The sequence below is a fragment of the Neophocaena asiaeorientalis genome, unplaced genomic scaffold (genome assembly GCF_003031525.2).
Source record: "Neophocaena asiaeorientalis asiaeorientalis breed wild unplaced genomic scaffold, Neophocaena_asiaeorientalis_V1.1 scaffold70, whole genome shotgun sequence".
Taxonomy (NCBI): Eukaryota; Metazoa; Chordata; class Mammalia; order Artiodactyla; family Phocoenidae; genus Neophocaena; species Neophocaena asiaeorientalis.
This window is the reverse complement of record NW_020175410.1, coordinates 3,255,737-3,269,636: the sequence shown is the minus strand read 5'-3', so window position 1 is coordinate 3,269,636 and position 13,900 is coordinate 3,255,737. Positions and strand designations below refer to the sequence as shown.

General features: G+C 36.9%; 1 protein-coding gene across 2 annotated transcripts in view; it reads right to left on the bottom strand.

Annotated features, from left to right (window-relative positions):
- The window catches only part of ETV1 (ETS variant transcription factor 1), a 90,748-nt gene that overhangs the window by 29,855 nt on the left and 46,993 nt on the right, over window positions 1–13,900 (bottom strand). For both annotated transcript variants that reach the window (XM_024767076.1, XM_024767077.1), the window contains exons 6-8: window positions 12,219–12,348; window positions 8,480–8,668; window positions 3,921–4,168 (exon numbers count right to left, since the gene is read on the bottom strand). In XM_024767076.1, coding sequence (XP_024622844.1) covers window positions 3,921–4,168; window positions 8,480–8,668; window positions 12,219–12,348 — 567 coding nt within the window. The remainder of the gene's footprint in view (window positions 1–3,920; window positions 4,169–8,479; window positions 8,669–12,218; window positions 12,349–13,900) is intronic.

Sequence of the window (13,900 nt, the reverse complement as noted above, 5' to 3'; positions counted from 1 at the left end):
TAACCACGATTTTATGAAAATGGAGCATTGCATCCATATGAAGCTCACAATGCTTAGTCAACGCTTTTTACATAGTCACTTGGCCATAGGGGCAAAAGAGAGGAAACAGGTTGGATTCAAGACAAACCAACCAACCAACAAAAAACCTGTGTCCTGCTTTATGCAGCACTATTAGGCTAAAGAAGCAGAGGAGGAAAACAACAATAATAGATGCAACTGGACTGCTGAGAACTTAATATCATATAATCATGATCTCACTGTACTGGTTCACCAAATTGGCCCTAAATATCAATTTTTTTTATCTCCTCAGTGTCTTCTGATCCAAGATTTGTCCCTTTTCCTGAATAAAATTTCTACTCTACTAACATAATATTTTGCAATTTTTTAGCTTAAATACTCAGCAGTTGAAATTGCATTCCTGTAATTATAATTATACCTAATAGACCTTCCATTTCCCATATCATAATTAATGTCAGGCTTTATTAGGGCATAATCATGCTACCTTTTCACTTACAAAGCTTCTTTTATTTTCACAACATTTATGCTATATTGAATTAAGCGATAACGAGTTCTAGAGGCCTTCTTAAAGGACAAACTCTGGATCACAGATGCTGAGTAAATGGACTATGAAACGTTTTTTGCATTGTCTTTAAATCACATAAAGTATTTTCTAATGTGCTACTTGTTCAACATCAATAAGTGAACAAAGAACTTAATGATTCAGTGATAAATACATTAGATTTCCTAAAAAGGTTATTTAATATTCTGTCAGCAAGGATGAAAGAACTAATGACAACAAAACAAAACATCTGGAGATCGTACTTCTTGACGGCAATGGATGACGTATACAGATGCGTCAACTTAATTGCAGCAATTTGGTGGCCAGTAAAACGTATTTTGGAACACACAGGTTAATTTTTCATCTTCCCTGGTTACACAGTAACTACAGTTCTTTAGACCACATCCATCCAGAAGATACAACTTTACTATTTAACTACTCAAGCGAAACTGAAGTGTATCTTATTGGCAATATTGAAATTAGAATTCAAAGGTGTTGTCCAACTTTAGCAATCGGAAATATAATTTACAGGGGAGAAAGTAACATAAATTAACAGCTTCTCAAATATTAAACAAATATTCCACAAGTCATTTGCAAGCTTTATGGCAACTTCCAAAAGAGATGCCCTATGTGCCTTTAAAACAGGATACTGGACTGTTATAGACTGAATGATCGTGTCCCCCATAATTCATTGTGAAGCCCTAATGCCAAAAGTGATGGTATTTGGAGGGGGGCGGGGGCTTTGAGAGGTAATTAGAATAAGACTAGGTCATGAGGGTAGGGTCCCCATGGTGGAATTAGTGTCCTCATAAAAGAAGAGGAAGAGAGACCAGAGCCCTCTCTCTGCCGCACGAGGACACAGTGAGTAAGTAGCCATCTGCAAAGCCAGGAAAAGAGGCCTCACCAGGAAATGAATCTTCTGGAACCTTGATCTTGGACTTCCCAGCCTGCAGAACTGTGGAAGTTAAATGTCTGTTACTTCAGCTTTCCCACTGACGATGGTATTTTATTATAGCAGATTGAGCTAAGGAATGGACTATCCTTCTTTAGGTTAGAAGTGACTGAATCTGTGCTTTTGAGGGTCAGACCATAGCTGACTCTGGAATTCATATTATATATGGTCCACAAATAATGCAATTAAACCTCACAGCCCGAGTTCCTATTTTTTTGCTCTCAATGTATTATTTAAATCTTTTTCTTGTTTGGTTCACATCTTCTCAGGAAAAGTTACACGTCTTCAACATCATGTTATATATAATTTTATATACAATATAAATATAAGGAGAATATCTATATGTGTGTGTATATGTATATATATATGTATGGAAAACCACAGAATCAAGAAAATGATTTCAATGATAATCTTTCTGAGATTATACATATAAAAACATTTCTAAAAAACACAAAGAATTTTCTAAAAATGCTATGCCCTACAAGTCCTTTTCAACCAATTATCTGGGCTATTTTAACTGATTTCCACGTAAAGTTTCTTGAAATCACAATGAATTCAAAAAACTGTGCAGCAAATTAAAAATGTGGTTTGGAGAGTAAGGATAACATCAGTTAACAGGACTAGAAACTTGCAGAGAAAAATGAATCGTGTCTATAATAAAGCCCATTGTAGTGCAGAGTTCTTAATTATGCCCGTAAATCATGGACAAACATAAAAGGTTCTAAAGTGTAAACACTATGGTACATTCTAGGACCGTCTCCAAATTACAGGGCCTGGGACAAGCATTCAAGTACAGTCCCTCACACCATATGTTTAAATTTTTAAACTATAAACCAGCCGAACAAAACGATAAATAAATATGTTCTCTCCTCCTATTCCTTGAAACTATAAAAACATAACAACTTGGAAGGCCAGGCCAAACCTAGAATTTGGGGAAATCTCTAGGATTAGTGCTGAAAGAGGATGGTATGCAGCCAGTTTTCAGTCTTCAGACCCCGGCCCCTCCACACCCCCTTCCTGCCTCTCTCCCTATCCCTCAACCCCACCTTGTTCCACACCACGGGGGCCTCACACACCAAACATATGGGCACAACCAAGCTTCATCCTCATCCTCCCACAAGCAGCTATCCCTTGGCCACCTCCTTGGACCTAGACAGGAACAGTGTGCTCTGCCTTCAGAAAACAAGGCCTGGGATAAACTTGCTCAGGCCCTGGAAGTGGACTCAAGGTTGGCTGGGCAGGGAATTCATGGGCCCTGGGTAACTGGTATACCTTCCAGAAGTAGAGGTATAGCCTCTCAGTGGGCAATTCCCCTTAGTCCTTTTCAACTTCTTGGCCAATGAGGAAGGGTGGCCAGAGGCAGACTCTCAGCGGTGGGGCTCCTTCTTGCTGAGCTTTAAGACCAGTTTATAATAAAACAGGTAACTTTATGCAAGTTGGCAACTTAAGACCAGGAGACAATTTTCTTTCCTCAAGTAGAACCAATAGAAAAACTCAGCAGTTATGCCTAGAGAAGCAATAGTTCCTTCCTAAAGAACATCCACAACTTTGTATCCAGATGAAAGGAAGTCACATTGTTTTCAAATACTTTTAAGTCCACAACCATCTATTGACCATGCTTACAATAACGTTAGTAATATTTTGCCTGGTGCCCTTCTTAGAAGCATTAGCTTCTATTTCATACTTTTTCCCCGAATTCCTGAGATTTCTGAAAGGCAGGTGTCCTGATTTTGAGATTATAACAAGAGAAATGAGCACAGAATAGTTAAGTAATTTTTCTGAGTTCTTAAGGTCAAACATTGGCAAAGTTGGTGGTAACATTAACAATAGACATAAGTGCTTTTTACTTTCGGGAAACAATTCTCCATCTTGACGTACTACTTAGTGAGATCTTTCGGGCTCAGTGAGGCTAGAGCTAAGCCTATTATTGCTATTTTTGCTATCCCTCTCCCAATATGGAAGAATCCTTACTTCCAGACCCTTGGAATCTTGCCACAAGAATAAAGAAACAAACAAACAGTTATAAGCAATAAGTTACTCAGTACAGAAGAATATTGCTTTCTGTAAATATTGTTCTTAAACAGTGCAGCAGGAGCAAATGGAAAGAAAGCCCAGAATCAAGAAAAGAATGATCACGTTACTCTCTTGGGCTGAGAGTGTGTGTAATTTTACAAATTGTACTCTTCTTTGGACAGGTTTCATTTCTAGACACTATTGCATCCATTGGCTCATGCCAAAATGGTTTGACAGTCCAACCCTTCACATAAAGAGAAAGATTCAAAGAAGGAATAAATCAGAAAGATTCCACCAAAAAATGGTCAGGAGCCACCCAATCTGTGGCCAACACTAATGAAACTGACAAGCAAGTGAAAAGATTTATCTTAAACATAACTTAAAGCATGGGCCTACCTGAATCATATGCAAAATCTCTGGGCTCCTGTTTGATCATCAGAGGAGGGGGGAAGCTTTGACTGGCCGCACCACCAACCATGGTGTTGTGTTCATACACTGGGTCGTGGTACTCCTGCTTAAAGCCTTGAGGTGGGAAGGGAATGTTTGGCTCAGACATCTGCCGTTGGTACATGGGACGTCCTTCCCTTGGCATTGTCGGCAAAGGAGGAAAGGAATTACAGGGTTCAGAAAGTTGGCGGCGAAATCTGGGAAATAAGAGAGCATGTTTCAAATAAAATAGTAACAAGGAATACCCTTTAAAAATACTGGCACGATTTTTAACTTCTAGTTAATGAACATGACACCAGCTGACCCGAAGTGTAAATCTTTACCAAAGGCTAGATATCTCCTTCCTGGGTCAGTAGCACTCTGATGTCTAATCATAATACACCTTGTGTTCCCCTTCTAATTAGTTCCATTCAGCACTATTTCAGTACCTGACAAAAAGTTAAAGATGTGCTTCGGGGAAGGCTAGGAGAGCATTGTAGTGTTTGCAAGAAATAACACACTCAAAAAAAAAAAAAAGAAATAACACACTCTAACAGTTAAAATGCCCAACTAGAAATCAACTGGATCATTTACCAGATTTCCTTATTAAGAGGGTCTCAGATTAATTATAGACAAGAAAAACAAAACAAAACAAAACAGGGGAACCAGAAAGAATCTGATTTCAAACTGCAGCCTCCAGCTTTTAATTCTGTTATCAAACTAACCAACCAACAAACAAAATCAACCACATAAAAACCTCCTTATTGGTTTTCCTTCCCTTACCATCAGTTATCAAGGGAGCGAGAAGGGAATGACTTTCTTCTCAAATGTGCAGGACTCTTACATATTCAACAATGTCCTAAATAACACTGTATTCTAGTGAGAAATTAAACTGGGAAATATTATAGAGACTGAAATCCAAGCTAGTTGTAAAAGACTACTTCTTTACTGTCAAACAGCAACACAGAACTCACTGGCTTCCAAGATTTTCAAACAAAATCTCAAGTTGATAAAAATAAGCATGAAATATTACAGCAGACCTCCAATGATGGAAGGAACATGCATGCATCACATAGCTTTGGGACAGGTCGTGCTGTTAGGTCATGGGGAAGTTCTGAGGCCTTGGCAGAAGGCTGAGAGTGAGTCTCTACGTTCCTTCCTTCTTGGTTATCCTGTGTACTGATTGGCTAATCACTTCATCAGTTCAGTTCTGTGTTTCTCATCCTAATATCATTGACCCACCGCAAAGATGTGGATTAATTAAAGATTTAACAGCTCTAAACATGCCCAGGAGTGCTTAAAAATAACCTATCCAACATTTCTATGAGCAAATGTAAGCCTATTAACTCCCCTGCACCCGCCCCCAAAAGCATTCCTCAGACTTTAATTTGGAAAGTTAACATTTAATTTTGGTAACGTTAAATGAAAACAAGGTAAAAGCGAAAGAATGGCAAGGCAATTGCTTTAGCATTTCTAAGAACACTCCACCCTGTGATTTAACTCTAGCCTCTCTGGCTGCCATGGAAAGCACTGAAATTCCACCTACACCCGCAGAAAATAAACTCAAACTCAGATATAGCAAAATAGGCTGACTGGCACTGCATTCACTTCCCTTCGCTTGCTTATTTCATTAGCCAAAAAAAGAAACAAATTATCATTAAGAACTGTCAAGGAATGAATAAGAAAATTGTAAGTTGAAGTTAAAAAAAGAAACCAGCTCACTTGGGAAGCCTTCAAAGGAAGATAATAATACTTCTACTAAAAGCTTTGTTGAAAAATCAAGCCATTTGTTTTCACAAGTCAACATGATTCCAGTTGGTACTCACTGAGGACCAGGAATATATCAAACACACGTGCTTCGTAAGAAACTACAAGTTTGTGGTATCATTCTTATGACCCATTGTAAAGAGAAAGCGACTCCAGAAGCTTTCTGGAGAGAGTTCATGGGTAAGGAGGGCGTGCTGATGAGCTCCTGGGTAAAGAAAAACAGTGCCTAAGTGGTGGGAAACATTGAGAAAAAGAGACAGGGCTCCTGCACAGTGGGTTCAGGAAAAAGGGCTGGCCCAGGGAGCAGAATGAGGCTGAGGAAAGGAAGCAGGGTGCAGCCCAGTTGGCCATGAAGCATTCCCAGAGTGAGGTGGGGTGCCTCGGCTGGATGGGGCTATTTGGGGGAAAGGATCTGTTCCCAGAGCAAATTTGCCAATTATAACTGAGGGACTGTCATTTGTTGGCTAGAGCTCTCCAAGAAATCCTCCTCAGAAGCATACGGCTTCAGAGATTTTCCTGGGATCGGCCAGCTGGTGCTGTCCTCAACACTCAGTGGGGGGCAGTGGGAAAAGACCCTGAGCTTCCCTCTTCTAGTTCCGGGCCGGCTGTTCTCAGTCTCAAATATTTGAGTTCAAGTAGAGAAACTAAAATGGGTTTGGCTACAGCATTTCAAGTTAGGTCACCTAAAAACAGCCATACTGCTTGTTCAGCAGTCACCTCCCATAAGAAAGAACTATTCTGCACAGAGCACCGACTATGCAATCTCTAATTCTGGCCCTCATCTGAGGTGTGAGACGCGCTATCAAGAACTCTGGGAAGTCACCAGAAGTAGACAAAACAAAACTGGCTTTTCTTTGGTCGTCCTCTTCTTCCCTTTCAGCCCTGCACAATGTGCGTCTGTTAATGGCCCACCCGGCAATAAGATGTCTTTCATCTGTATTTACAAAACTGTTTACACAGATGTACATACCATTACACTCGGACAAAGTCTCAAGTCCACAGGGTGAGAAGGGAAAGATAATGGGAAGCATTTCATAACTAACGCACAAGAGGACTCAGGGATGGAAACCAAGGTAGGAAAGTTATTACTTGGTCTCACATTGGAAAGAATGCTTTCATCTTCCCTTCATATCAAAAGAGTTACTGAACTTGAGATTGAGTCCCATTAAATAACCTATAAAAAGCAGATCTGAGTATTCCCTTATTTTCCGAAAGTTGCCAGCGGCAAATCTTCTGGTTTCCTCTGCTGATCTGGGAGATTCCTCTGGCTGAGCTATTTTTATAATGGTGTGTCAGAGCCAATTTGCACGGGCTTCTTGTTAAATTTTCAGGAATTATGCGAGCCAACTCTTAAACACAGCCATTGTTAAGAATTAAATTATGTAAGTTTAAAATTATTAAAATATTATATTTAAAACAAAGGCAGAAAACACTCAAAACTCATCACTTCCAAATTCTTTTACTACATTCTACTACTAATTATACTAATTATGCTCTAGAGGTTATGTCTATTGTATCTGTTTGGTAGAAATACTGTTTCATGGCATGTTGCTACACATCTCTTTGCAATTCCACATTTAAGGTTGTCACAGTGATACCCTGGAGTCTGCCATGGGGCGATATTTACATCACAGACGCATCAAATGCTATAGATCAAGGTCCTTGGGTTTACTCCCATAGAGCCTGTTGTTAACCATTTACCAGCACACCACTCACTCTATATAAGTACAAGGTAGAAGGGGAAGAAAGGATGCTATACATAATTGACTTGTGTTTTAAGTTGTATTATTAAGGCCTCTAAAGGTCCTCCGATATTTTATTTCAATATGAATTTTTTCATCTCTAGGAGTCAAGAATTATCCACCGTAACATTCTCTTTAGCTCTATGTTGTGCCTTGCATTATTCCTTTCTAAGTAATACTAATTGAGTCTCTACCTCTTTATATTCTCAGCGTTCAGGGTCATGCCTCTACTGACATTAAATATTCATTACTTGGAAAGGAGGAAAGAGTTCTATCAAATAAGTTTTCTTCTGCAAAACTATGTACAGCTAAACCACTCATCTAAGGTAAGGAACCTAATTCTGTAAGCCACCTACTAAAATTAGTCTCCTAACTTTATAGAAAAAGTACACACATATGCTCATAAAAATGGGATGATCTGATTTAAAGTTTAAGTGAAGCAATTTAATTCAAGCAAAGTGAAAGGGAAATGTTCAAATGTCAGTATATAGATTAATTTTCCATTTTAGCAACCAATTTAAATGTTTATAAAGAAATGTTTATAAATGACCTTCTCCACAAATTATTTATAGCTAAAGATGGATAGAGCAAGCTCTTCCTAAAAATATTTTGCACAGATGTGCAAAATTAATACACTCCCCTTGAATTTACTATAGGTCTTAGGAATTGGTAGTAATAGGACTTTCTTCCAAGAATGCTAAAAACAGTTGTTTTTTGTTTTTTTAAATGGTACTTGCAGTTACCAGGGGGTAAGGATGGGAGAAGGGATAAATTGGGAGATTGGAATTAACACATACACACTACTACATATAAAATAAGTAACTGATAAGGACCTACTGTATAACACAGGGAACTCTACCCAGTACTCTGTAATGGCCTATATGGGAAAAGAATCTAAAAAACAGTGGATATATGTATGTGTATAACTTAACCACTTTGCTGTACAGCAGAAACTAACACAACATTGTAAATCAACTATACGCTAACCAAAAATTTTTTTTAAGTGGTACTTGTAGTTACCTGTGGTCCATGGGGTAGCTACTGTCTTGAATGGGCTGTGACGGAGGGAGGTGAGCTGGGAAGGCGCGGTCAGGTTTCGAAGTGTGAGCTGAGTTGGGAGACGCATGGTGCAGGGGGGACACTGGGGTGCTGGATGGTGTTGGGGGGTTGGAGGGCCTCATTCCCACTTGTGGCTTCTGATCATAGGCACTACCCAAGGAATGAAAGAAAAGAGAACATGTGCTTCTTGGGAGCAATTAAAACTTTTTTTTCCCCCCAACCCAAGGGTAGAAAAAATATTTTAGGCTTAAGTCTTAAGGAAGTTGGAATTGCATGTTTTTTGGATTCCGCAGCTCTAGAACACGTAATCTTTGAAACTGTCACACACTTAAAAAGAAAATGGGATAATGAATGTATAACTTGGTAACAGCATAAATATAAAACATCTATTTTTAATATATATACAAACAACACAGTATAAGGAACATCTCTGTCAATGAAAGCAGTGGCATATTATTTCCATCTATTCTTGATATGTCTCCTTAAGCAAGTTTCATAGATCTTTTCTAGATCATTAAATATTTCTGATATTATAATCCTTCTATATTACATAAGATTTTAGAATAAGAACTCACATCAGTTTAACGAGATGCGGATCATACCTGGCTCGCCTTTATTTGTGGTAGAACTCTAAGAAGGCCATGCTTTTGCCTTATTGTCATTTTTTTAATGTAAAATAAATGACGCCTGGCATTAATTTCCTCACATAGGATAATAAAGGTTTATGAGGCAAATTAATAAAGATTTATGTCTCTGATATCTTTAAACTTTCTTAGAGTATAAGAATAGGTACAAAATAATGTTCTTAAGAGTAAAATCCTGTTATCATCTAACTTCTGAACACAGTTACAAAATAATACAATGAGTAAGCTTGTTTTTATATACATTATGAATTTAAGTGGCTTTCTTTAGCGTAGCTCTCAGGAATATGATTTAACTAATTTTTGTAATCTAAAAAATATTTTATTGAAAACAAATTGTCCTTAAATTTCTGAACAAAAAAAGATGTTCTAGATTAAAATACTGTATTCCATTTTAAAATAAAAAGCATTCATTAATATATATTTTTCTTTAAAAAAGAAACTTTAAAAAAAAACTGACTTATTTAATAATTTACCCTGTTGCACCATCTATATAACAGAATAACATCCAAGTGCAAAAATACTTTATAGAAGTGAAGGAGTATGTGCTGCGTAAGTCTTCCTTGCTTTAAAGCAAAGTCAGTGGAACTCATATTATGTTTGGTCCTACCTATTTCACTTACCAATATTTCTGAATGTGAACCCACTTCTTTTATAAAATGGTTCACATGTCTCATTCCCACAGAAAAAGAAAAAATGATACATCTCCTGTCCTAGAATATTACTTTTTTCCCTTATGAAATGCTGTATTGAGTTACACTGTTTGTATAGAAATGGAAATAACAAAATTTAATCCATATATCACCTTGGGAATTACTGGTCCCCAAGAAGAACCTCAAAATATTCAGGTAATTCTTCTACCATTAATTTATGAAAGTCAGATATGTCTTTCTTCTTTCTAAGTCCATAAAGCAGCAGTTATTTCATAGTCACACTGCTGATCAATGCTAAAATGCAATGGCAATTCTATACCTATTTGGTTTATTAATTAAAAATTCCTCCATATGTTAAATAATTACTCCGAGAATACACAGTACTCTTAAGGAGAAAATGCGAAAATTAAAAACATGATAAAAATAAAACTCAGATTGATCAATATTGTTTTATCTGAACTCAGTATGTTTTATTAGTTGGCTTCTACAAGAGATCTGTTTTATAAAAGCTTTGAAGTTCAACTGAACTGCCTCATCATTTCAGGCTCTGGTGAACCTCCTAGAAAAACAGATATAAAAGACAAGTTGGCAAGAACAAATAGTAATAGAATGTCCAAGCACTGGTCAGGTACTGTGAGACTGCACAAATCGAAGTTTCTCAAATCTTAACTATCTTGGACAACAAACTAGTAAATATAACAAAAAGGAAGCAGACTCACAGATATAAAAAACAAACACGTGGTTACCAGTGGGGAGAGTGAAGTTGAGAGGGGCAACACAGGGGTAGGAGATTAAGAGGTACAAACTACTAGGCATAAAATAAGCTACAAGGACATACTGTACAACACAGGGAATATAGCCAATATTTTATAATAACAATAAATGGAATATAACCTTTAAATGTTGTGAATCACTATCTTGTACACCTCTATCTTATATAATATTGTACATCAACTATACTTCAATTTAAAAGAAAAGGAAAAAAAATTATTCCACGAAAAAGAAAAAAGAATATATGTAAAAAAAATCTGAGGAAATAGAAGACTCCTTTGGATTATAATGTATTATGAACTGGAATCAACATAATTTATAAGACCACAAATATTTGTAATCATTTTTCTAAGTTTCTAAACTAACTCCTTTAAAGAACTACGTACGTCTCTACTATAATTGAGAGTAATAACATACAATATATACAGAGCCAACTTTTTCTGTACGCAATTAGAGGCCGATATGAAAAGCAGCAGAATGCAATTTACTATGAAGGGTTTTTAATGAACATACATGTTATCAAATTTTCCAACAAATGAACAATGAACTTCTACTGCTCCACCCCCCTTTATTATCATCTGAAGGAAAAACTGGCTTTTTAATAGATAATAGCCTCTGCTAAGCCTTATAAAATTCTAACTTTACTGCAATTGTCCACGAATGCATCTTATAGATCATCTGCAAAACCTGTCAGATAACTAATGTACTGCTTAGACCGGCCAAATGGTTCGTTTTTTCCTACACACTCTAAAGTGCATAATGCTTTCTTTCTAATGAGAACTTTCAGCAGCTATTCATGCATGCAAAGTAAGAACCTCTCTCTCTCTCTCTTTTTTAAGTGAAGATAGACACAGGAAGCACCTTTCTCTTTTACTTGTTTATTTATTTATTTATTTGGGCACACCGCACAGCATGTAGGATCTTAGTTCTCCGACCAGGGATTGAACCAGTGCCCCCTGCAGTGGAAGTACGGATTCTTCACCACTGGACGGCCAGGGAAGTCCCCAGTCCCTCTTTTCAATCCCATAGTGCATCTCTACAGTAGAAAAGTAACTCATGATTTGGATAAAAATGACTGCATTAAAATGATTCTGGGGGCTTCCCTGATGGCGCGGTGGTTAAGAATCCGTCTGCCAATGCAGGGGACATGTATTCGAGCCCTGGTCCGGGAAGATCCCACATGCCGCGGAGCAACTAAGCCTGTGCGCCACAACTACTAAGCCTGCGCTCTAGAGTCCATGAGCCACAGCTACTGAGCCCATGCACCACAACTACTGAAGCCTGCACGCCTAGAGCCTGTGCTCTGCAACAAGAGAAGCCACTGCAATGAGAAGCCTGCAAAACCCAACGAAGAGTAGCCCCCCTCGCCGCAACTAGAGAAAGCCCCCACACAGCAACAAAGACCCCCCAAAAAAAAAAAGATAGGTCTCTGACTTGACCTTTAATTAAAATGATTCTGAAAGTATGTAATCAGACAGTAAATGGTCCTTCCGAGTTCTGCTAAACACATAACCTAATTAGCTTGTTATATGCTGCAGGTGTAACTCATAAAATATGACTTGAGATTTTATATTATGCTGGAACTGTGTTTCAATAAGAACCATCAGGCCTTCTCTGTACACCTGATTGCTTTACCTGACATTGTACAGGCACTTTTCTCCATAGCTGAATTTAAAGGGCTGTTCTTGACTGCAGGCAGAGCCAAGTTCTGAACATGGACTGTGGGGTTCTTTCTTGATTTTCAGTGGGAGGCCATGAAAAGCCACTAGAAAACAAAACACAAATACCCACAAAAATGAAATACAGTTAGGAATTAAGTACACTAATCTGTTCTACTCCTCTTGGTTAAAATGTCACTAACATTTCATATTAACTTTCATACATAAGAAAAATCACGTTGGATGAATTTCATGCAAGAAAAGATTCTGGAGGATCTCCATATACTCGTTGTTTGCTTTTACTGCATAACGAAATGCATGCTTAAACTCTCTCTCATTACTTAAAGTCAGATGAACTACTTGTAATTGGTTTAGCGGATATTGACAATACTAGAAGTTTTCAGAAAGTAAGCTTGAAAACATTTCAGAAAGGTTTCCAATGACTAAAGCAGAAAAAATACAGCCGATTATCCAAGAATTAACTGAAGACAGGAACATAAATTTAAGTATTATTGAAAGGAAAATATCTCAAATGTACCAATAGTAATGGTTTAATGGAATAACAACTGGACTATGAGAAAGAAAATCCAGATGCATGCAGTTCTCAGGGTAACTAATGATACTTTGGACAAAAGGACAAAAAACTCGACCTCTTTTTAGGCCAGGGCTCATATATAAAAATACACATAAAACTATTTGCCTAACTACTTACCACAAGTGTGAAGATACATTGTGAGAAATATGTTAAAAGTTATTTTTCATATATAATCTACCATAAAACAATTATTCTATATGAAATGATGTTTCCTCCTTTTTCATATGACTTAGTGTCATATGTCATTACTGTTCAATATAATATAAAGACAATATCATCAAATATGAAGAAATATGTATATTTGGGGTGCAATCATAGCTTTCAAACCAATAAATAAATAAGATTATATATTTTTATTCTTCTATATGAAACTGAACAAATGCATATTAGAGATCCTCAGAATAATTGAAGTTTTAGTATAAGTGGAAAATGACTAAAAAGATAAGGGGAAAATAGACATGAGAATGAATTTTATTTTCATACAATTTGCACAGGTATGAATTATCAAGGATAAACACAAGAAGGACACACTGTGGATAGTTACTCCAAGTCCTATAAAACCTGAGATTAAAACAAACTATTAAGTGTATATACTATAAAGGAAGATATTACAAGAGAAGCTTTGTGGCTTATAATGCCATTCAATCTTGATTATGATATTACATCATTATGAACTTGTACTAACTTGAATGCCATATATAATTTTAGTATAAGAAATTGATATCAAGAGCTACCAAGCTCCAGGAAGATAAATGCTATTTGTTTACATAAGCACATAATTTTGACAAAAATGTTCAGTGGTACTCAAGAGACATCTGAAACATTGTAGAAAACAAATGTGCCACAGAAGTAAACAAGTTTCATCTAAATTAGTTGTCTAAGGAAAACTTAATAAATAATAATACAATTATTTCGCTGAGTGGTCTATTTCAAAGTATTTTTTTCTAATTTAATGTGTGTTTAATATACCTACTCAAAGTAGAGAGTTAGAAACAAAGGGGAAATTACATATCTCTTCATATGCAAAGGGTTCGTATGTTCATTAACTTTACCAAGTCAGAAAG